Consider the following 22,609-nt stretch of genomic DNA (forward strand, 5'->3'; position numbering starts at 1 on the left):
TTCCTAGCGTACGCGATCGTCTATGTCGCTTGTGTGTTGTGGTAGAAGGGCATGGCATATCGGTAGCGGTAGAAGCGTTGTTGGACGTCGGGTGGGAAGAAGGAGGAGGAGATGTCGAGGACGAGCCAGAGGATGGGGAAGAAGGGGAGGAAGGAGGGACCGAGAATTGTGATCATTGATTCCATTGCAAGGCCGATGGAGAGACCGGATATCCTGTGCGAACACGTTTAGATAAGATCGTTGGAAGGAAAGGGAGTGAGAAAACGTACCATGCCAGCAACCGAAAAACCCAAAATCCCACGGCTCCTAGTCCACCCCACAACGGCACATGAAACGTCAGGTTGATCAACGTATACCACAAACTCAACACCACATAGATAGCAGCTGGCGCCGCAATCCGAAATATCACCGACGACGAATACTTCAATATCTTCTGCAGCGGTTCGCGTGCCGTGTTCAAGAAAAGCGCAACATGAAGACAAAAGATAAGGTAGTGAATCAACCCTGCCTCCAACGGCGCTTGAATCGCTCAAGAATGCATCGCCCGTATATTATGCGTTCCATACGAGAACGGCTGACCCGAGGCTTGTAGCAAGCTTCCCGCAACCCCTGTCAAATCCGCCGCTGTCGCCGTCCCCAAATACCCCGACACAGCCACCTGACTCGCCGTCACCGTGGCAGTCTGCAAGATTCGGTAGATGAGGGGTACCACAAACTCATCTACAACCTGAAAGAACCTGACTTCATTGTAATACACCGTGATCGCGTCCATCGGATCATAACGAATCTCCACTCGCCAACGCCTCTCTTCACCTCCTGGTCGCATTCGGGTTTATGGTTACCGCACCCCAATTCTCCTCGCTGACCGTACACCACGCTACGTCCTCTCCATAATTTGGAAACTGATTCGCCGGGACAACATCCCATCCCAAATGCGCATGCTCTCTCAAGGCCCCCAACGCAGTCGACGTCACGGCGGACGCGATGGCACTCTCTCCAACTCGTCTCCGTATCGAAATCCACTATCCAGATTGGGAGGCGGAAGAGGTAGGTTTCTAGCACCCAAGGACTTCCCCAGAAGATGGAGAGGCAGCACCACATGGACATAGTGATCACGCGAATCCGAGGAGGAGCTTCTTGGAGATGGCTTGGCGTTCCTTCTTTATGGCTGGATCCCAGAAACCGGATGATTCCTCATTGCCGGGCTCAGGTTCGGGCGATGTCGCCGTCGCTGTGTCTGTTCATCCTGGCATGTCGCCAGTCGTGGGCCGTGAGAGATTAGAGGAGGTCGGAGGAGGTCGCAATAAATTGCAAGGTGATAGGTCGGTTGTTTAATAGATAGCCGTAAGTTGGTCGTCGCGTCGTCGTCTCTCTTCGTATTTCCTACCAAACTCTTCGTATATCTCCTTGAGTTAAGCTTAAAGTTTCCTCTTCGATCTTATATGAGACATTCTCGAAGTCTGTGACGCGGGTTGACGCAGCGAACCGACGACCATCGAGCACGCGCGTCATTGCCGGAAATCTGGACCCCCGATTCTCGAGGTATGGAATGTAACGTAGACATGCCTTGTACTTCTTCTGCTCCTGTTTAGTCAGTCTTCTGGGTTGGCCGATATGGTCTCTAACGACCTCCGGCTGACTTGACAAGGATCACCTCCGTTCTCCTCGATCGCGCGGTACCGGTTACTCCCACGCTTACTGCTCCCGCTCCTCATCGACCGCACGCAAGTTCGGTGCACCGAAGATGTCCGACGAAAAGGATCAAAACCCCCTCGATGACCCTGAAGTTTATCGATCTCACTACTCCTTTTGGGCTCCGGAGCTCACGAACCAAAGACATGCCTTCAAATTCATCGGCCTCGTCCTCTTCCTCACCACGGTCTTCATGTGGCTCACCCTCCCGATCTACTGGGGCTCCTACTGGCAACAACCATAAAACCGCTGGCGACTGTCCGTTTGCATCCTCGACCTCGACTCCGTCGTATACCGCACCGCAGCAGTCCTCGGTCCCGCAATCATCCAAGCAACAACCCAAGACCGCCAAAACCAATTCCACCTCGGCTGGACCGTGAAAGATCCCACCACAAATCCCAAACTACTCCGACATGGACGGAACAGCTTGGGCCCGCTACGCCGTCCAAAACCAAGATTGCTGGGCCGCGGTCGTAATCCACTCGAACGCAACCTCCGCTGCCCTCGCGGCCGTAAACACCGACGTATCAACGTACGACCCAACCGGCGCAATGGGTTTCTTCTACTCTGAAGGCCGCTCGTATTTGACCGTCGACCAATGGATCCCACCGCAAGCAATCCCCGTCCTCTCCCGCGGTCTTGGTATCGCGAACGCCGCTTTCGCCGCTCAAGTCCTCACCACCGCGCCCACGTCGATCCCAGCCTCAGCTTTCGGATTCAGCGAGTATAACGTTGATCGCATTACGCACTTCGCCGCCCTCCCCGTTGTTTCGATTTGTATGCTCTACCTCCTCGTCTACACCTTCTTCACCGTAAACCTCTGGTCCGAACCACGTCTCCAGCTCCAAGCCCGCCTCCGTCTCTCTTCAGCCCTCGCGATGCGACTCCTCATCCCACTCATCCAGTACTTCTTCCTCAGCTTATGGTTCTCGCTTGTCAGTTTAGCGTGGGACGTTAGCTTTACGGCATACTTCGGACATACCGGCTTCTTCCTCTTCTGGATGTCGAACTGGGTGACGATGACAGCTCTCGGGTTTGCGATCGAAGGAGTTTACACCCTCTTCGGGCAGGCTTTCATCCCATTCTTTCTCGGTGTGTGGATTATCGCGAACGTGAGTGCCGCGTTCGTCAGTATCGCGGACCAGCACTGGTTTTACGGGTACGGGTATATTATGCCGGTGTGGAATGCGGTGGATGCCGCGAAGTGTATTATCTTTGGAACAGCAAATCGTCTAGAACAGAATTTCGGAGTGAACCTGGGAAGTGTGGTCGGGTACGGCTTAAGTATCTGTCTATTCACTTGGGCGAGCAGGAAATGGGGTGGCAGAGAAGGATAGGATAAGACAAAGACCAAGACGTAGTAGAGAAGACTTAGACAGGTCTTAGAATATCGGACCTAATAGTAATTCGTACGCGATCGTCCCGCACACAACCTCATTGAGAAGGCCTATCTATGTCTCCCCATCCGAATCCCCCAAGATATCATCATCCAAACTCGTCCTCCCGAGCGTCGAATACTCTCCCCTCGCAAAACTACCCCTGGTCGTGAACCTCTTATTTCTCGAAATCATCCCCGCAACAGCCCCCCCAAGGGCTTTCAAGAGTGCCGGAACAGTCATCACCACCGCAGCGAGTGCAGAAACCGCGATAATGGGGTATCGCACAACGGGACTATCCTCAACCCTGACCCCCTCATCCCCGAGCCTGATTTGGCCATATCGAGCTTGCCATCTCGCGTACACATACCACGCAACACCACCAGCAGCCAAGAACGGCAGCAAGATCACCACGAACAATCCGAAACCGTGCAAGCCCTTCTTTCCCCTCTCACGCTCAAATTCGCGTTCTTTTCCGGGGCAGGCGTGTGCGATGAATTTATCCAACTCCTTTCCACCCTGACAAGTCGTGATCGGAATACGACGGTATCCAGTCGGCTCGAACCACTCCACCACATCAGCCTGTGCACAAACCAGCGAGTGATCCAGGGGCGTCGCACCATCGACGAGCACACACGACCCATCACTCGCTCTCTGGTAGTTGAAATCACATTCGAAGTCCTGGCGGGTACAAGTGCAGTTATCAAGAATCTTGTGCGGCTGCGGGATCCTGGAGCCAATGTAGCAGAGATGGTCCGTAAGTTTGCGGTGGTACTGAGCTTTATGGCCGAAGAGACAGCCGTTCTCGGATTCAGGGTGCATGGGAGTCCAGAGCTCGAAATCGTCGTCCGCGGCGTTCTCGGGGTCGAGGTTACATTGACGGTCGGTCAGGCCAGTGAAGTCAAGCTGAATAGCCAGGACCTTGTCAGAGTGTGTCGACTTGCCAAAGAGGAGGAAGCGACGGCTGGTATCCGAGGGAACAGTGGCGATATCGGTGACCTTTACCTTCGCATCCTCGTTCGCGAACACGTACTCCTCCCAGCTTTCACCCTCGTTCAGGGTGTAGAGGATCTTGTTCGTAGGCTCGCGGTCATTGACGATGACGATGATCGAACCCTGGTCGCCGTACTCCCACATGTACGTACCCTTGTGTGCCTCCTTCCAGGTCACGCCACCATTACGGGTAATGAACGTGTTGCCGTCACCGTAACCCGTCAAGTATTCGCCAACGTTTCCAACACTGAGCATGAGGCCGACAGCAGATCCAGAAGACAATGTGTCCCGGAAGTCCTTGCGCTCGGTGTAGCCGTGCAAGTTGAGAGAGCACTGCTCCAACGATCCAGAACAGAAGGACTTGCCCTCCGAATCTTTTTTCGGCGGCGCAATGAAGTTCCACTCCCCACCATCGTTGTGAGTAGCTTTCGTCTTAAGCTTCTTATTGGCTCCGGCCAAAGCATCGTCAGCGTTGGTCACGACGTTGATGACCGCAACACCTTCCAATCCCTGCATCTTCTCGAAGTCGACGTAGCCGTAGGTGTCACGATTGACCTTCTCCTCAGACAGGACATAATACGTTCCGTTCGAGTTGGACTTCATAATGGAACCCCATTCAGATCCAGTCCTCGGGTTGGTCGTTACGTGCAAGAAGATCGAGTCAGTGACAGAGTCCATAACGGTGTACGCCTGCTGATGATCGATCTTGAACTTAGGCGGGAAGTGCGCCTTGGCGTAGTTCTTGCCATCGACGGTAACATGCATGGTCAAAGCCTTGCTTTCCTCGTCAAGCTCAGCGACAACGATATACTCCTCCACGGGGGCGAACCCAACCATTTGCTTGAAGTGCACATTCTTGTCTTTCTCGAAGTAATCATTCGAAGAGATCAACTGAAGGTCGCGCGCAGTCATCGACTCCTGTGCTCCAGACTCGGAAGAATACTTCTCGCAAATGACAAGATCGTCGTCAACCACGAACTTCTTTCCGCGAGCCCAGGAGCAAGTGCGAACATACTGCGCAATCTTATCCCAGCTGAAACCACCGTCCTTGGAGTAGTATGCGACAGCATGGCAGTTGTCACCGAAGACATCCTCGCAGTTCTTGCCGCCCGTGTAAATGATCCAGTCTGAATGAACGGGATGGAACTGCAGCACCTGAACTCCGAACCCGTTGGGAGGAAGTGGTGTTTCAACTTCCGAGATCGTCTTTGCGCGATCCTTGGAGAAGAAGAGCTTTTTCGACACAGTCAAGAAGTAGACGTAATCCTTGAAGTAGGGGTGCGGAACGATCGAGATGACCTCCTGGTCAACCAAGATCCTGTCCCACTTACCACCCTGGTCATGCGTCTTCCACACCTCATTCTTCGTGGTCCTCAGAATCACAGTCTCATCATTTCCAGATGATGTCTCAGAGCGCTCGAGATAGTAGTACTGCTTCACCTCGCCCTTGAACTCGGTCTGGTGGTGTCCGACCTTTCCGCTAGGCACGTGCATCTCTCCACAGGTCTTCTCGACCGGCTCATCCTTCCTGACACCCTTGCTCTTGTCGCAGGTGTTGCCGGGAATGAGTCGGTAGCCGCTAATGCCCATGTACTTGTCACCGGGCTTGGTACACTGACCAGGTGGGATAAGATCCGGTGCACCAGTAGCAGGAACACACTCACCATTATCTCCACGGACAAAGTTGTAGTCACACTCATAATCGGCATCCGTGCAAGGGCAGTTTTCTTCCACAGGGACAGGATCTTCATACTTGTCTCCGACAAAGCACTCCCTATCAACCTTCTTCCTCCAGAAAAACTCCTTGTGTCCCATCAAGCACTGCGGCTGTCCATCCACAGTACGTGCATACCACTTCTCAAAGTCGGACTTTCCTTCATCCTTCTCATCAAGCTTACACTTCTTCTCCCGCTCATCGAGGTCGGCAAAGTCGACAAAGACCACGAGGGTCTTGCCCTCGTCTTTCTCACCACGAGCACCGGTTGCGAGGAGCGTGAACTTCCTACTCGTGGAGTCAGGGACGGTGGTCAACATTCTCGCCTTGACTTTACCATCCAAGTCGACCTCCTTCCACGTCCTGCCAAAGTCCAAGGAATAGGCGACCTTGTCCGTAGATTCCTCGTCATCAACAGCGATAAGGATAGATCCACCATCGCCAAACTCGTACTTGTGCGCTCCACTGCGAGACAGAGACCACGTCAACCCAGCATCCGTAGACGCATACAGGTCGCCTTCAGTGTACTCCTTAATCTCAGAGCCAACGTTACCGACACCCATCAAGATTCCAGGCGCGGCAGTAGAAGAGAAAATCCGACCAGAGTTATGCGGAGAAGTAACAGAATGAAGATGCAGACTACACTCATCCGCGCTCTTCCCATCGCATCCCGGACCCTTGAGACGGTGCCAAGTGTTACCGTCGTCAAAGGAGATCCGAGACTGGACCTTCTTAGTAGTCATGCGGCGCTCTTGGACCTCTTCCCAGTTCGCGACGATGTTGGCCAGGACGACACCCTCGACATTATCAACCTTCTCGAAATCCACGTTTCCACCGACATTGCGGTTCGTGTGCTCGAGGCGCCTGACGAAGTAGGTACCGTTGGAGTTCGAGGTGTAGAGCGTACCCATGGGGTTGATGGCATTGTTACCAAGGACATCGACTTGAATAGCGTATGGCGTCGATTCGAGCACGGTGTAAGCGTCCTCCTCGAGCTTAGAGTCGTGAGGGAACTCGGCGCGATCCCAAAGGTTGCCGTCCAGGGAGACATACATTCTCATCTCATCCGTCCCAGAAGACTTCACAGCAGCCACGAGGAATTTCTCTACGACAACGATACCGACGACTCCGCGTACAGCGCGAGAGCCTTCAAAGGAGACGTCCTCGGTGGTCTGGAACCAGTCGGAAGATTTGACGAGTTGTAAGTTGTCCGGGAACGAGTCCTTGGAATCAGGGTCAGGACGAACGCAAAAGACAGTCTGCGGATCTCCCTCCTTGAAGTGCTTCGAAGCTTGCATAAACGCACACTGAATCACATTCGACAACAACGGCTTAGGATCCGTGTCGAACGCATCCTTCGTGTAAAACGCAACATCCTGACACGACCCAAAAATCCCAATCTCGCACTTCATCCCAGTGAAAATGGCGTAATTCCCCTTTGTCGCCGAGAACGCAATCGGCGCGCCCATGTTTGTCGGCGGATGCGGCGTCGTGAACGATTGCCACGACTTTCCCTGGTTTTCGGTCCTCCAATGCTTCGTGCCCGTACTCAAAATAAACGCCTTCTCATTATCGAATGGATGCTGAATCAAATCCCGCGCCTCGCCCTCCTTCACGCCCTTCACCGGATCAAACGTCTTGCCCTCATTGTCAGACCGGTACACGACCCCCGTAATCGGGTCATGGTAAAGCAGCACCGGAGAATCATTGAAATAAAAGTAATTCGCAGGTAAATTGTCGAATGTCGTTCGGTGGACCTTGGGTTTATCTGCCAAGACTCCGCTGAAGACGGCGAGAGCCAGTAAGGTGATCAGCTCGAGCAGCCGGTGTCGCTGCATGGTGGTGGATCAATTGATCACAGGCTGATGAAGCTGGGGTATTGATGGGTATATCCTGCCTCTTCAGCTGCTTTTTAATTGAGTCCTTGGTGTTTGGTCTCGAGACGGTCGGCTCGGGCCGCGTACGGGGTCACGGGCGGCCATGACGTGGTATGCCTCAGGTTCAGGTTTATACATGCCTTACCAGGTCAGTTTATTGCCAATGTATATAAAGCCAGTTCCCACATGCCTCAATCTGCCTTTCAATATCTCATGTTCCTCACAACTGACGGCGGTTCCCTACGGTGCCGCGGAGAAGGTGCACCCTCTGAACCTATGACATGCTCCTGTAAGAGTTCAACTGTCACAGAGCCAGAATCCAGAGCAACGATAAGAACATGCTTTTTTGAAACCTCGGGGCTCTACCCACAAATCCCGTTGTGACCTGTGAAACGGACATGCCAACGGCCCGGTCCGACCGCAAGTCAATTCGCAGCACGCCGTCAATATCGAAGATTTGACAAACCTTTCCCGCAGTTAATGGAAGCCCATAATGAATCACATGTCCTCGATAAGCTTAAGCGATGCCATATTTGCTACATCTCAAAAGCGATTTGAGCCGAGCCCCGTCGGATCCTAAATCGGGTGTATGCATGAATCGATATCGCACTATACCGAGCTCAACTCTGCCTCGGGTAGTGAATCCCGAGTTGAATGGTATAAGTGTCGGTTGCGACTCGTGCTGTTCTTAACTGTATCCCCTCGAGATGAGTCCCGACCATGACTTCTATGCTCAAGAAATCCCTCAACAAACTCGCCCTCGGCGGTCCTTTGAAGGCCTTGACTCCAACGGTAGACCTACACGATATCTACCTCTACGCAGAAAGTAACTTTGTCCCATCCTCACGATCCCAGAGCCGGCAAGTGTCCTCAACCTTTACCGGGTTCACTCCACGGACCTCGACGTCTACTCCTGCCCCACCTATTCCGCAGCTGGAAGAGATCGAAGCGGATGAGGTCTATGGCATTGAGGTGCTTTCCCTCGTGCTGCCTGCTTGCCCGTGTGGTCCGCTCTGCCATCAGAAATTACGAGAGTGTACTGATGATAGGTGTAGAGCAGTTCTACGACCGGCTTGTCGCCCTCCACGACGTTTGTCGTTCCACGCCAGGTGTGCTCCCGCTAGGGAGGCTCCTCGATTTCCACCGTCAGACAACGCTACCATTACTCGGCCACGAAATGATCTCAAATACTGGCAGTGATCAAGCTACCTTGCGCGCAGTGGAGTCTTGCTTGGCCCCGGACTATCTCCGCACAACCCTCGTGCGCCTCGAGGTCCTGGATGCCATTGCTGCAAAGTTCGAAGAGGTCGTCGGGATAAAAAGTGGATACGGGAGTGGTTGGATTACGAATAGAGTCCCCAGTGCTGGGAAATCAGATGATGAATGGTCCGGTGCAAATTCGAGTGTGGTCTGGTAGCGTAGCCTCAATTTATCTTTCAGTTCTCACGGCGTCCGGGCCCGGTTATGATATTGCATGCCCGTAACAACGAGCACTGACAGTCAAAGACTTGTAGTCCCACTTGGTTAACCCTAAGGAGACATCATCATCAAGATGGCTTTAGCGAGTAAAATGTTACTTACTGTGTAAGCAGCTGCGGCTTCGACGATCCCTGTAACGTTAACTTAGCCATGACAGTTACAATACGTCCGCTCGGTACTACTACTCGCGTGGCGAAGCCGAGGTATACCAAAGAAAATAAGGTTACAAAGCCGTCGGAGGTATCGCATGCAAACAGTCAGTGCAGTTAACCCCATGACCATCTGCCTCGGCGCGACATTAATGTTTGAGGATATAAGGAAGCGTACGTCCTCCCAGACCGTCCATTCAACCCCCAACCCTCAAACAATACCACTACCCCACCACATAACATGACCGGTAACTGGAGAAGACTGAGCAAGATCAGTCTCAAACCCAAGTTCATCAACAGCGATGCGCCGCTCAGGTTTTGCGCCATCGACGCCTTTGGTACCGTGAGCCCCGAGCCAACGCCCTGCAAGCTTAAGGGAGAGCGGAAGCGCGTCCATTTCCGAGAGCCCCTGTGCGACTCTTCAAGGACCGACAGTTTTCAGAGAGTCGCTACATCTTTGTCTCTCTTTACGGCTCCTCGTGGTGGGCCGTGCCCAGTCCTGGAAGAGGAGCAGGGTGTGGGACATTCCTGTATGAGGTACGGAACGTGTACAGCTACCGCCGTAGGACCGATGTGTTGACGTTTGAGTTCGGGGCAGGGATGACTCTGTTTGGATTCTAGATCTGATTGCCATAGTTGTACTTCGTGAACGACCAGAACATGAATCCTTTTAAGTTATCAATGAATCCTAGCAGCGATTCCTGAGTTGATTAATCTTGATTCACTTAATGTCAGGATTAATTGGGCGACGGCTGTCAGTCGGGATCAACCTCCGTCATAGCGAACAGCCACTACACCAAAAGCAACAACGTACCCCGACAGCGATACCCATAGCAATTGATTCACCAGACGTAGACGGGCATCGCATACAATCATGACCGCCTTTATCGGCGTCTACAGGGCGCTCTACGACTACCCTCCCCAGACTGAGGAGGAACTTGCAATCGCCGAGAATGACACCCTTCTCCTCCTCGAGACCTCCGACGATGAGTGGATGAAAGTAAAGAAGAAGGTCGATGGTGAGGAAGAAAACGAGGAGATTGGTCTCGTTCCGTCCAATTATGTCGAGGAGGTATGTGTTGTGCCGAAGTTGTGATGAATTGTGCTGATCTGGGGTATAGGTCATTCCGGAAGTCAAGGCAAGGACATTGTACGACTACGAACGACAAACCGACGAAGAGCTCTCCTTCGCAGAAGACGCTATCGTCGACGTCTACGATAAGAAGGACCCAGACTGGTGGCTCGTCCGACTCGGCAGTGAATACGGCTTCGCGCCATCAAATTACCTTGAAGAACAAGCTGACGGCGCAGTTGCCTCACCCCAGCAAATCTACGTGCCACGGCAAACGTACGAGCCAGAGCCCGCGTATGAGCCCGAACCTGAGGAAGAGCCAGAGCCGGAGCCGGAACCCGAACCAACAGCGCCCAGGATGCCAGCGCGGGCATTCGCTCCACCACCCCAACACGTCGACCGTGAATCCTTCGCTCCCCGTGCTCCCTCCCCACCACGAGCCCCATCCCCCCCTCCTCAACCCCCAGTCCTCGCCCTCCCCGCCGCCGGCCCAGCCTCTGTCCCCAAGGCCTCAGCGGCCCCCGCAGCAGCCCCCATCGGCGGCTCCTTCCAAACCTTTCCCGTCCAAGAAGTCATCGGCAAGAAAAAAAAGCGAAAGGGCACCCTCGGCATCGGCAACGCCTCCATCATCTTTGGCGTCGACGACGCCAAAACCCCCGTTCGAACCTGGAACATCACATCCCTCCTCCGCTACTCCTCCGAGAAAAAGCACGTCTACATCGATGTCGTTTCGCCCCCCGAAACAGCCTCTTTCGACTTCCACGCCGGGTCCACTGCGGCTGCGGAGGAGATTGTCGGGGCGCTCGGCGATTTGGCGGGAGCTGCACGGGCACCGGGCTTGAGAGAGATCGCGGAGGCGATTGGGAGACCGATGCCGTCTTTACCCGAGGGAAGTGGATTAGCGCAGAAGAACCGTGAGTCGATGTACGTCGATACCCGCAAACGCTACGACTCCGAAGACTCGGACAACGAATACTCCCCTCCCGCCCGAAAAGTAGAACCACCCTCCCTTTCCGCCTCAGCCGTCGCACAAGCCGCTTCCCGCGCCCCCCGTACGGTCGAGAAACTCGGAATCGTACTCTATGACTTTGAAGCCCAAGGTCAGGACGAGGTCTCGGTCCGTGCGGATACAGAGGTGGTTATCGTCGATGACACCAAATCCGAGGATTGGTGGATGATCCGGGTTGGAAGGAAGGAGGGTGTCGTTCCTGCTTCGTATGTCGAGCTTGTTAAGGATGGTGGGCGGAAGAAGAAGGAAGAGAAGAGGGTTCGGATGGCGGATGAACCCACCTCCTCTACCCGCGACCGCCGCGTCGAGAGATCTGATAGCGGAAACACCAGCAGCAAGGGTAACGGAAAAGAGAAGGAGAAGGAACGCGCGAAGCCCAATCCTGCGAATATGCGTACATGGACGGACCGTACGGGTACATTCAAGGTCGACGCAGAGTTCCTGGGCTGTGTGGATGGCAAGATCCACCTCTACAAGATGAACGGTGTCAAAATCGCCGTTCCAGTTGGTAAGATGAGCGCGGAGGATATCGAGTACGTTGAGCGTACGACAGGCAAGAATCTCTCCGCTGACAAGCCCGCCTCTGAGCCCGCCAAGAAGGTTTCCGTTCCTCCTGCGCAAGGAAGGCCAACCGGTAGTGACTACGACTGGTTCGAATTCTTCCTTAACGCGGGTGTGGACCCAACCTCCTCCCAACGCTACGCCCATAACTTCGAAAAAGACGGCATGGACGAATCTATCCTCGAAGACGTCGGCCCGCAAACCCTCCGCACCCTTGGCCTGAAAGAAGGGGACATCATCCGCGTCATGAAATCCCTCGACAAGAAGTTCAGTAGAGGAAAACCTGCACGCTCCGTGTCGTTTGGTGGAGCGGAGTTTGTGGGGGCGGAGGATACGAGTAAGGATGAGGATATGGCGAGGCAGTTGCAGGCGCAGCTTGATTCTGAATCCTCGGGCTCTGGAAGTAGGGATGGGAGTGGATTGTTTTCGGGGCCTGGTGGGGGTTTGAGGAATAATACGAGAAGGGGAAGGCCGGAGGGGACGAAATCTGCTCCGGAGACGGTTGATCCGAATGCGTTCAAGCCGTCGTCCTCGACTGCGACGGTCGAGGCTCCCAGAACTGTTGCGCCGCAGCAGACAGGTAACGCGGTGGGTGGGTTTGAGGATGATGCGTGGACCGTCAGACCTAAGCCCGCGGCTGCCGTTGCTCCCCAGGCTACGGGTCAGACTGTCGCTTCTGCCCCGCCATTCCAGATACCTGTGTCGAGCCCGCCGATCGTGGGTGCGGCACAGGATTTGTCGCTGTTGAGCCAGCCGCTCGTCCCTACTCCGCCGCCGGCACCTGCGCCTGCTGTTATGGCTGCTCCTCCTGTTCAGCAGATGCAGCAACAGCCAACGGGTATGATGCAACAGCAACCTACTGGTATGATGCACCAACCCATCGCCCAGCCGCAGATGACGGGTATGGCACCCCAGTCTACCGGCATGTCTCTGCCGCCTGTCTCTCAAATCCCTCAGGCATACCCACCCCGCGGTCGTCCGGTCGCTCCCCAGCCAACCGGACAGGGCATGCTCCCTCCTCCACCACCCGTGTCTCGTCAAGTCCAGCAGCCCATGATGAGCGGAGGTCAGCCTACCCTGGCCGCGTTGAATATGCAGATGCAGCAGACGCATTTGTCGCCTCAGCCTACGCAGCCGATGGGACAGGTGCAGCCCATGCATACGGGATACATGCCTCAACAGCAGATGCCCGTTCAGCAACCTATGCAAACTGGATTCCAGCAGCCCCAACAACCGCAGCAGACTGGATTTATGCCTCAGCAGACCGGTTATCAGCCCCAGCAGGTGAATGGCATGATGCAGCAGCAGCAGCAACCGCAGATGTCTGGGTACCAGCCTCAGCAGCAGCAGTTCGCGAACGGTGCCGGTATGCAGCAATTCCAGCCTCAGCAGCAGCAGCCCATACAGACGGGCTACCAACAGCCAATGCAGCAGCCGATGCAGGCCCCCTCGCCTCTTCCATCCCAGCCAACAGGTTTCATGCCCCTTCAGCAACCCATGCAAACAGGCTTCCAGCCTCAGCAGAAAATGCGACCAATGTCCACCGGACTCCCTCAGCCCCTCGTCCCAACGATACCACAGATGCCGATGCAGACGAACCCAATGGGATACCAGCCTCAGCAGCAGCAGGTTCCCTTTATGCCTTCGCAGGCAACTGGGTTCATGCCTTTGCAGGTTCAGCCAACTGGGTATCAGGGTGCGCAGCAGACTGGTTTCGGAGGACAGCAACAGCAGCAACCACAGCAGTTTAAGCCGGCGAGCTTCGGGCTTAAGCCGCAACCAACAGGAAGGAGGGCGAATCTCTCCGCAGCGAGTAAGTTTATATTCTGTGCATGCCAGTTTTGTACGTTTACTGATTCGAGTTGCAGCACCGCAAAATCCTTTCGGATTCTAAGTATAGGGATGAATGTGATGAGATAGTAAAGGGATCTCATGTGATGATCATGAAAGATTGTATGTGGAGGTGTCATTGTGAGATTTATGGGACATTTTTTCACTCTTTTAATATCCATAGTTGGATAGTCGGGTACGATATAAAAATCACTGAGTTTACGCCGGTTCTACACGTTCCTGCTCGTTTAGGGAAACGGAGACCTCATATGGATTTTCAGATGCTCAAACGGTATATTTTGACATCATCTACATCAAACCGAAGCTACAGGTGTCCTCAAACGCGAAGCTTCCTGACGACGCCCTTGTTGCCACCACTCCTTCTCCTCTTCTTTTTGCCCTGCTCGAACTGCATCGCAGAAGCATGGTCGCGCCCAACGTTATCTAAATCCTTCACCTTGTAAATCCTCACAATCCAGTTTTCACTGGTGAACGCCTCCTCAAGGGTATTCAACACCGGTCCCTCGGCCGGCAAGCGCGAGCCACGAACACGGTCCATAGCCTGTCCCTGAGGGAAGAGCTTGTCGTAGTTATAGTACGACATCTTGTACATCAAACTATTCTTCATCGTAGGGGTAGCTTCGTCGTCGATACGGTACTCACCCCTCGCAGTAAAGAAATCGCGTTCCTTGACCTCATCAGGCCAAATCCCCTCCGCGATCCTCACCATCCACAAGAACTTGTTGATATCATCACCAGAGTATCCCAACAATCCACCAAAGATGACAAGGACGTAGTCAACGTCGTGCTTTTTGAGGATAGGGTACGACACTTCCTCACGACTCGACATCGCTTTACCGACAGTAGCGATATGGGTGTTATTCCAGGTGTTGTTATCGACCAACGTGGTACGATCAGCCATACCCGCAATCTGATATCCGTAATCCCACCACGACATGATCCTTGCATCCTCAGGCGTGTTCTTCCTCAACCAATAATACGCCTCGCGGTAATCATCGATAATATGCTGACTTCCATCGGGCATACGCGAGGCGAGAACGACGGAGGGGGAAGAATAAGCGTTCGAGGTGACCCAGGTACAGTGGTACACGAAGAGGATGAAGTACATGAGGAAGGAGGAGACGACGACGAGTCTGTTGGCTTTGGAGTAGATCCCGACGGGCTTCTCAGAGCGCTTGTTGCTCATGCCCTTGATCATCTTGCTGGCCTGAGTCTCGATGGCAGAGGTAGATTTCTCCGCAGCGGGCTTGCCAGAGTTGCTCTCGACAGCAGCAGTCGTGGCCGCCTCAGCAGAAACTGAAGGAGAGGTGGTGACATCCAGGAAGGAGTCCAACAACGTGCTCGCAGCCATTGCAGCAGAGACACAGACGCAAGGAGTGAGCGTCAACATCAAACGAACCATGACACCAGAAAAGTAGGAAGCCATGACAGCGTAAACGATGACGAAGACGTGTTCATCCCTCAACTCGCGGAAACACATGTAGACACCGGCAGGGAAGAGCCAAATCAACATACCGAGATCGAAGAAGTACGATGGCCAAGCGGTAGGCTGGTGTTCAGAGACCGACGCAATGATAGGAATATGCACCTTAGCATAGCCAGTATCCCAAAGGGAGTAGAAACGACCAGTCCAAGGCGCAATAGTACCGCTCAGAGTGAGGCCTACCAATGCAGCCAATCCACCGACAAACATGACAACAACAAATGACCTCAACAAGACCTGGAACTGCTTGCTAGGAACCTGGCCCCTAACAAACTCCACAAACGCAACAATCTGGACCAATCCGAAGATTCCGAGAGCGGCCATGTGCTCGCTCGTCCTAATGGGCTGGAACCCGACGAAGGGAATCTGCATGGACATCAACGTACCGAGCGCGTACCAACTCGAGTACGCGACGTAAATCCGGTTCGAGAAACGTCCCATGAGGATAAGGACGAAAACATGGAGCGGGATCATGTTGGTGATGAACACGTATCCACCCCACGCAGCGACCATGTAGTAGTAGAACAGTGCCGCTAACCCACCCCAGAACGCAGATCCAACCTTCAACGCCTTAATCCACAAGAAGAAGGTGAACATAAGCAAGAAGATCGCAATGGCTTCGTTATCATACGACCCGGCCACCGAACGAGAGATGTACCCCGGCGCAATCCCAATAAACGCCGCAGCCAATAACCCCGCACTCTCGTCCTTCATCTCCTTCGTGAACCAGTACGTCGCGAGCGCAGTCAACCCAGAAAATCCTGGAGCGAGGAGTACACAAATATTCCTGATATCGACGGGGTAATTGATTGCCTTCAACGCATTGTGGATCAAGCCGGAGGTGATCATGAGACCGGGGTAAAGCGTGCCTCCGGCGACACGGCCGAGGGGGTACCAGGAGCGTTCGTCGAACCAGTTGATGAAATCGTAGAAACCGTTTTTGACGAGGTATTTGGATGCGCGGAAGTTGAACCCTGTACGAGAGAACATCAGTTTAAATGATCCTCGAGAATGTGCACAACGACAACCACAGCACGCAATTGGCGAGGAGAGGAAAGACGTACAAGGATCAAACTCGTGAATGACCGACTCGAAACGAATCACAGAAAACAAACGAGACGCAATCGCGGCACCTATACCACCCAACTGTTAGCAATCCAACTCCCACGAACACACCACGCTCGATCGTGCCACGCTCAGTACGCACCTGCGATCAGCGCCAAGATGACAACCTTGAGCAGGCCTCGAGCATCTCGAGAAGTCTGCTTCGACAGAACTGCTTCTGCCATTGCGGAATTGGTTGGTGATTGTCGAGGGAGTCGCTGCGTTACTTACTTGGGATTCGAACGACGTGTTGGCGGCGCGCGAGCGTCAGGGCGACAAGCAGCGGCAGTCAAGGTCGTGGGAAAGTAAGAAGTGTGTTGTTTCTGAACTCCAGCTGGCAGAGAATACGCTCTGAGGGAGATACGGATAGTGTAAAAGCAGAGACCTGGCTCGCGAGGTGAACGGTGTTAGGGAAGCAGATTAGTTGGCACAAAACGCCCGGTGGAGCGTGAGAAACATCGCAGGTGAAAGGAGAGCAAAAATGGTCACGGAGAGGCTCGAACTCTCAGCCTTGGCGTTATTAGCACCACGCGCTAACCAATTGCGCCACGCAACCTGTTAGACATTATTAAATCACCTAAAATGAGGACAAACTACTGCACATATTGTCAACGTTACAAGCGCGCCCAACGTCATCGCACCACCCACCCCCAAACCCTCCCCAACAATGTTCGCCCGATTCGGTGTTCTCCTCACAGCAACCGCCCTTCTCTCCTCCTCAGCTGCCTCCATCACCCTTCCAGATCCGCATCCAGTCTACCCATACACCGTCTCGTTCGATGTCCCACGCATGCTCCGATCTGAAGCTTCGGAACTCCTTGCGCACCCACCACCGGAGGGAACATATGAACTGATGCGACTGCATGGGTGGCCGTATCTGTGTTCATACCCGGCGTCTGTATCGAACGAAGTTTCTCAACAAAGACAGGAGGAACAGGCAAAGGGCCCAGCTACGAAGGAAGATGTCGTCAAAGCACTCGAGTTGCTGAAGGGGCTGGAAAAGGGATGCTTATACACCGGAAACGGAGATTGGTGGACGTATGCGTATTGTCATGGTACTCATGTCAAGCAATTCCACGCCTTACCGCCGTCGAAGGATTCAATTCAGCAAGGATTCCGGACCCTCCCGCTCCCGAGAGAAGATGAATCGAGTCCGCACTTCATCTTGGGAAAGATGCCCCAGGTAAACAAACTGACAGATGACTGGATCAAAGACCATGTCGAGATCCTGGAAGGTGACGGGGTCGCAACGAGCACCAGTCTACGAATGAAGTTGGGCGATGGTACGTTATGTGATCTAACTGGATTGCCCAGACGACTGGATGTGTTATTTGAATGCGCACCCGGAGCGAAGGGCGATTTAATCACGCACCACAAGGAAATCGCGACGTGCACTTATGAGATGGTGGTACTCACCCCAAGGCTGTGTTCCGAGAAGAGGTTCTTACCGACGGAGGTACCGGAAGCAAAAACAATTACTTGTCATCGTGTTGTTGAGGCGTTACAAGAGGACGGATCGGCGGGAGACATCGAAGGATCGGAGCAGGAGAAGGAAGCGAAGGGTGAGGATCACGGCCGGTTGTTGGACGTCGGGGAAGCCTCCAGGATCGCGACCCTATTTGCGGAGGAGGAAGCGAGGGTCCTCGAAGAACAGGAAGCACAGGCACAGGTCGATGCGGAGATTACCGCCGAAACCGCCGCTCTTCGGGCGTCGAAGAAAGCCGGACAAGCTACAACTGAAGATGAACACCTCGGAAGGGCCGCAGCGGCGATCCAGCACATCCTCCAGGATTTCGAAAGACATGCAGGTGCTGATCAAGCTCCCGACTCCCCAAAGAACGCCGACAAGACTCAGTCCAACACCGACGACGATCCTTTCTTGACGAACGTCATCCAACAACTGATCACCCAAGTCCAAGCCGAAGTCGATCAAGGCTCCGACCTTCCCAACGAATATCTCGTCCAACTGGAAACCGAGACCGGAGAGGTATGGGCTATCGTCCAAGTCAATGTGCGCGACGGAAAAGCCAGCGTCGAAGCCGTACCAGAGGACAAGTGGGAAGAAGTCATCTTGGCTGACGACGCAGCACAGAAGGCAAACTCCGCCAAGAGCAAGAACGAGAATGTGAAGCAGAAGGAGGAGATGGAGAATAGGTTTGGGTTGCCTGAGGGGTTGTGGGACGAGTTGAGGGGGATGATGGGCGTGTGAAAGATGAAAGCGTTTATATTAGTACCGTGATGTAAGTGAAAATATACCCCGTGTAAGCCCATAGTCTAGCAAATGTCCCTTATCCGATCTCTGTCCCTTTGCGCCTCTTGTTACAGTCCCTCTATGCCCCCACAACGTCTAAGTCGCCGCAGTAGCAGCACCTCCCTCCTCATTCACAACCATGACAAACCCACCATCAGTATCGCCATGCCCCAGTCCCCCTCCCACACTCCCATCCCCAACAACAACCCCCTCCCTCTCGAAATCCATCCCCCTCAAAAACGCATCCCCATGTCCCTCTAAAAACCCACACGCCTCAATCCTGGACATCAACAGCCCCCACGCCGCTCCCTCACCCTGCCACGACATCTGTCTCATACGCCATTCGAGGAGGGCGCGGTGTGCGTTCGTGGTGAAGATGGTTTGAAGCGTGCCGTGTGCGTCTGCGGAGGTAGCGAGCCAGCCTCGAGATTTGGCGAGCGTCAAGGCGGAGCGGATATCGGTTCGGAGGAGGTACGAGGGGTGTAAGCCGTCCGGGTACCTGTTCAAGAATGCAGACAGGAGAAACCACAGATTCTTGTCACTGTTGAGCTCGTGGGAAGACGGGATGAGGCCGAGGTGGACGAGATGTTCGGAGAGCGCGAGGAAGAAGTATGGAACGCGTTTCCGAATAAGGTGGAGACAGATGCGGAGGATGGATGGATGACCTTCGGCGAGTGCTTTGACGCGGCGACGGAGGGGTGTCGAGAGTCGGACGTGATGTGTATACTCCCAGGACTCGATGAACTCATCCTGTTCATCCGGCGCAAAAACAACACTAAGCATTCTCAACCGATCCAAGCTCCGTTCTGGCGCATGAAGATACACCGTACTCGGCGGCGGCCTGGGCGTCACCGTCCGCGCCGAAGTAACGATGAGACACATGAACGGTTTCGCACGGAAATCGGCGTTGGCGAGGAGGGAGTACAGGGACATATCATCCATCGTGACGTCCGCCTCGTCGATGATCAGGAGTTCGCTTTTCATCCACATTTCTTTGTAGCTGGTTCCGGTACGTGCGAAGATGGCGTCTTTGGCGTTGTATTCGTAGTCGACTGGGTTCCATCCCTTGGTGTAGTGCACCCGAGACTTTGGGTTCAGGTAGAGGTAGTAGTGAGCAAGCAGCGCACAGAGAATCGTATTCCCTGTCTTCGGCGGGGCGTGTAGACGGACACAGTGGTCGCGAAGGAGACGCTCGTGAAGGCGGCCGACGGTGTATGGCCTCAGAACGAGATGAGGAACGAGCTCGAGGCCTCTGACCATTTTCGGCCCGATACTGAGCTCAGGCGTTTTCGAAAGACATGTGATACGAATAGGAGTCGTATTGTACTCAGGCGTTTGCTGCGTTATCAAGTCCAATCCAAGCACCTCCTTCTCACGCGTTCTATCGACCGGTGGCCTCGGCATCTTTCATGAACAGCCAGGCGTGGGTGCAGGGAAAGCAGCTGAGGCAGAAGGAGGTCTAGGGGGTTGGGGAGACGAGGGGAGGTATGGCTTGACCAGGGAGGCCTGACCAGGAGGCTCCCTTCATTCTTCGAAAGCTACGTGACCTGCGTGGGGCTTTGTAAATATTTCATGTTTTTCCTTCCCATCTAACAGGTTGCGTGGCGCAATTGGTTAGCGCGTGGTGCTAATAACGCCAAGGCTGAGAGTTCGAGCCTCTCCGTGACCATTTTTTCGGTTTTGTCGACCATATTTTCCATGACGGCTCTTACATGGCTTCTGACTGAGATGCGTCTTTCTCCACCTTTGTACATGGTGACTCGCTAATCTTGTGTATGTGGCGGGCATGGGAGATAGAGATATGCCATTGTAACTACGCTTTGCCTTATGTAACGATATCCTCTTCTACTACTCTACATACACCCAACAGCCGTCGCACCACCATCAACAACGATATTCGCTCCGTTAACATAGCTCGAGAACCCACTAGCCAAGAACCCCACAACCTTCCCCACCTCCTCCGGCTTTCCCGCCCTCATCAACGGAACGCCCTTCACCACCGCTGCCTCCTCCCTCCCCCGATGCTCAATCACCCCAGCCGAAATAGCATTAATCCGCACCCCCGTCCCAGCGAGCTCACGGCATCCAGACCTCACAACCCCAAGCGCCGCATGCGAGGCCATCACCAACGCAGGACCCCACGGCCCCGCAACCTGGCTCGCGGTATGCGTGACGACGATAATGGACCCAAACGACGACTTCTTCGGCGCAGCATTCGGATAATCCCGCTTCGAACAAACCTTCTTCATCGCACCCGGCGCCCACTTGACCGCCCAAAACGGCGCAACGGCTTCCGCAACCATCGTCTCCGTCAACCCCCCCGGTCCCGTACTCGTGAGATGTCCAGGCCCTAATGCGGTAGAAGTACTAACCCACACATCCAGCCTCCCCCACAAATTCAAGATATCATCGATGAGTTCCAGATGTCCCTGTTCACCATTAACGTCGAGCTCCACGCCGAGGATTTTGGTGTTGGGGGAGGTGGAGGCACACGCGGAGACAAGGGCGTCGAGGTTTGGGAGGGTGGTGTCGATTGCGTAGATTACTGCAACACCGTGGGCTGCGAGTTCGAGGACGGTAGAGTAACCGATTGCGTTCTTGGGACCGGCGCCTGTCACGACGCAGACGAAGCCGTAGAGCTTGCCCTGGGGATGGTATGGGGAGGCGTACTCCTGGGAACCGGAAACTTCGTCGGGCATGTTCGACGATGACGATTGATCTGTCTTGCAATTGGGTTGAGTAGAAGTTGTAGAGGTCCAGATGTTCAGTTTTTCTACATGTTTACGGTGCGTTTTCGTGTGACGTCGGGGCAGAGATAAACGTCCGGTCAAGTCTGGGGTAAAGCCGGCCGGTGATTCGTTGGAGATAAAGGCTACCGGTGGGAAGGTCGAGTTGTGTGAAGAGCAGAGAAAAGGCGTGAAAGTACATGGCAGAAAGAGTAATCGAGCATCCGAATTACTACAGACAGTCGGCCGGGATCACTGAGGATTATCGCGACGCCGCCGTCGCCTGATCCCGCCCGAATTCGAACTCGCCCCCAACTTGCCGTCCTCGCCTTCGAAGCATAGAAATAGACAAAAAAACCGAGCCCTTTTACACGTACAATCCGAAAGACGTTTTTCCCGATCGTCCTGCACCTATCCTTCCTCGTTTTTCCGTATGCATGTCCCTTAGCTACAGTGCCCCCCTTCCACCGCTCTTCACCGCTCGTAGACACCCTCGTTTCGATATATATTCCTTCTCCATCGCTTCTTTTCCTTCCCCTGTTCATCCCTTAACGAGCCTTCGTCTGCCTGAAGGTGAACCTCGTCCTGGTCATAACGAACTCGCCCAACTTGTGTCCGACCATCTCGTCGGTGATATCAACAGGCATGTAGTTCATACCGTTGTGCACCAAGAACTTCAACCTATACATAAACGTGTTAGCTGCCAAACTCGGACAGGTGGGAGCCAGGGAGGGGATGGATCAAGCCGTCGTAAGCGCAAGGAGTGGAAGGGATCGTAGGACAACGCGAGGTTCGACGCTATGGTGCCAGCACCGAACTGGAGCATGCCATCCATTCGACAAAGGTCGAGGAACAGACACGATGCGTTCCACCGTCCCTCCTTCAACATCTTCTGCTCCTTGCGGTCACAGACCCAACCTGCATCCACCTCACACCCCGCCCTCCCAAAAAGAAGTCACACTCACCCTACGAAACTCGGCAAAATCTGACAACTCCTCTGCTGAGTACGAATCGGAGTCTTATTCTTTAACGCCTGCTGCAAATTCACCGGGAACGAGACGATGTTGGGTCCTATTGAACCTGCATCAGCCCATGAACTCCAAGACCCGGCACCAACAACACTGGGACATTCTCCGGATACTGACCCTTCCATACTGATCGCTTCAGTGCGACTGGTGTTGGTCTGAACATTCTGCCTGGTATATTTCTTGATTATTGTCGTCGTTACCTAGAATGCCGGGTAATCCTCGAATTTTAGGGTGCGGCGCGGGT

At 54.1% G+C, this 22,609-nt stretch overlaps 11 protein-coding genes and 2 non-coding genes across 13 annotated transcripts; 6 read left to right on the forward strand and 7 right to left on the reverse strand.

Annotated features, from left to right (window-relative positions):
• Window positions 1-20: 20 nt before the first annotated feature.
• On the reverse strand, window positions 21-772 carry SAICODRAFT_8051 (uncharacterized protein; the record flags this gene model as incomplete). The annotated part of the gene is made up of 3 exons (XM_019171206.1): window positions 21-213; window positions 270-519; window positions 580-772. The coding sequence occupies 3 exons, from the start codon at window positions 770-772 to the stop codon at window positions 21-23; spliced, it is 636 nt and encodes a 211-aa protein (XP_019023332.1).
• A 759-nt stretch (window positions 773-1,531) lies between these two features.
• SAICODRAFT_30720 (uncharacterized protein) lies at window positions 1,532-1,990 on the forward strand. Its single transcript, XM_019167746.1, has one exon. It carries the CDS (start codon window positions 1,745-1,747, stop codon window positions 1,934-1,936), a length of 192 nt encoding a protein of 63 aa, XP_019023333.1. The 5' UTR covers window positions 1,532-1,744; the 3' UTR covers window positions 1,937-1,990.
• Window positions 1,991-2,020: 30 nt separating this feature from the next.
• SAICODRAFT_131649 (uncharacterized protein) lies at window positions 2,021-3,298 on the forward strand. The gene has a single exon (XM_019165434.1). The coding sequence runs from the start codon at window positions 2,106-2,108 to the stop codon at window positions 3,027-3,029; it is 924 nt and encodes a 307-aa protein (XP_019023334.1). The 5' UTR covers window positions 2,021-2,105; the 3' UTR covers window positions 3,030-3,298.
• Window positions 3,040-7,696, reverse strand: SAICODRAFT_93608 (Oligoxyloglucan reducing end-specific cellobiohydrolase). The gene has a single exon (XM_019171887.1). The coding sequence runs from the start codon at window positions 7,611-7,613 to the stop codon at window positions 3,144-3,146; it is 4,470 nt and encodes a 1,489-aa protein (XP_019023335.1). The 5' UTR covers window positions 7,614-7,696; the 3' UTR covers window positions 3,040-3,143.
• Window positions 7,697-8,287: 591 nt separating this feature from the next.
• Window positions 8,288-9,198, forward strand: SAICODRAFT_131690 (uncharacterized protein). Its single transcript, XM_019165435.1, has one exon. The coding sequence runs from the start codon at window positions 8,373-8,375 to the stop codon at window positions 8,850-8,852; it is 480 nt and encodes a 159-aa protein (XP_019023336.1). The 5' UTR covers window positions 8,288-8,372; the 3' UTR covers window positions 8,853-9,198.
• An 888-nt stretch (window positions 9,199-10,086) lies between these two features.
• SAICODRAFT_71805 (uncharacterized protein) lies at window positions 10,087-13,885 on the forward strand. Its single transcript, XM_019170715.1, has 3 exons — window positions 10,087-10,352; window positions 10,402-13,735; window positions 13,791-13,885. Exons 1-3 carry the CDS (start codon window positions 10,155-10,157, stop codon window positions 13,814-13,816), a joined length of 3,558 nt encoding a protein of 1,185 aa, XP_019023337.1. The 5' UTR covers window positions 10,087-10,154; the 3' UTR covers window positions 13,817-13,885.
• Window positions 13,886-14,089: 204 nt separating this feature from the next.
• Window positions 14,090-16,545, reverse strand: SAICODRAFT_58364 (oligosaccharyl transferase STT3 subunit; the record flags this gene model as incomplete). Its single annotated transcript, XM_019169602.1, has 3 exons — window positions 14,090-16,230; window positions 16,321-16,389; window positions 16,464-16,545. The coding sequence occupies 3 exons, from the start codon at window positions 16,543-16,545 to the stop codon at window positions 14,090-14,092; spliced, it is 2,292 nt and encodes a 763-aa protein (XP_019023338.1).
• A 297-nt stretch (window positions 16,546-16,842) lies between these two features.
• Window positions 16,843-16,916, reverse strand: SAICODRAFT_t101. Its single transcript has one exon. It is a non-coding gene; the product is annotated as a tRNA-Ile (tRNA).
• A 94-nt stretch (window positions 16,917-17,010) lies between these two features.
• Window positions 17,011-18,638, forward strand: SAICODRAFT_131749 (uncharacterized protein). Its single transcript, XM_019165436.1, has one exon. The coding sequence runs from the start codon at window positions 17,028-17,030 to the stop codon at window positions 18,567-18,569; it is 1,542 nt and encodes a 513-aa protein (XP_019023339.1). The 5' UTR covers window positions 17,011-17,027; the 3' UTR covers window positions 18,570-18,638.
• Window positions 18,639-20,109, reverse strand: SAICODRAFT_131750 (uncharacterized protein). Its single transcript, XM_019165437.1, has one exon. The coding sequence runs from the start codon at window positions 20,013-20,015 to the stop codon at window positions 18,708-18,710; it is 1,308 nt and encodes a 435-aa protein (XP_019023340.1). The 5' UTR covers window positions 20,016-20,109; the 3' UTR covers window positions 18,639-18,707.
• A 97-nt stretch (window positions 20,110-20,206) lies between these two features.
• Window positions 20,207-20,280, forward strand: SAICODRAFT_t89. The gene has a single exon. It is a non-coding gene; the product is annotated as a tRNA-Ile (tRNA).
• Window positions 20,281-20,388: 108 nt separating this feature from the next.
• Window positions 20,389-21,448, reverse strand: SAICODRAFT_30725 (NAD(P)-binding protein). Its single transcript, XM_019167747.1, has one exon. The coding sequence runs from the start codon at window positions 21,308-21,310 to the stop codon at window positions 20,465-20,467; it is 846 nt and encodes a 281-aa protein (XP_019023341.1). The 5' UTR covers window positions 21,311-21,448; the 3' UTR covers window positions 20,389-20,464.
• Window positions 21,449-21,738: 290 nt separating this feature from the next.
• SAICODRAFT_30726 (ribosomal protein S19/S15) lies at window positions 21,739-22,561 on the reverse strand. The gene is made up of 3 exons (XM_019167748.1): window positions 22,483-22,561; window positions 22,303-22,408; window positions 21,739-22,018 (listed from the first exon to the last, which is right to left on the reverse strand). The coding sequence occupies exons 1-3, from the start codon at window positions 22,526-22,528 to the stop codon at window positions 21,886-21,888; spliced, it is 285 nt and encodes a 94-aa protein (XP_019023342.1). The 5' UTR covers window positions 22,529-22,561; the 3' UTR covers window positions 21,739-21,885.
• Window positions 22,562-22,609: the final 48 nt, after the last annotated feature.

This window comes from Saitoella complicata (genome assembly GCF_001661265.1).
Source record: "Saitoella complicata NRRL Y-17804 unplaced genomic scaffold SAICOscaffold_15, whole genome shotgun sequence".
Taxonomy (NCBI): Eukaryota; Fungi; Ascomycota; class Saitoellomycetes; order Saitoellales; family Saitoellaceae; genus Saitoella; species Saitoella complicata.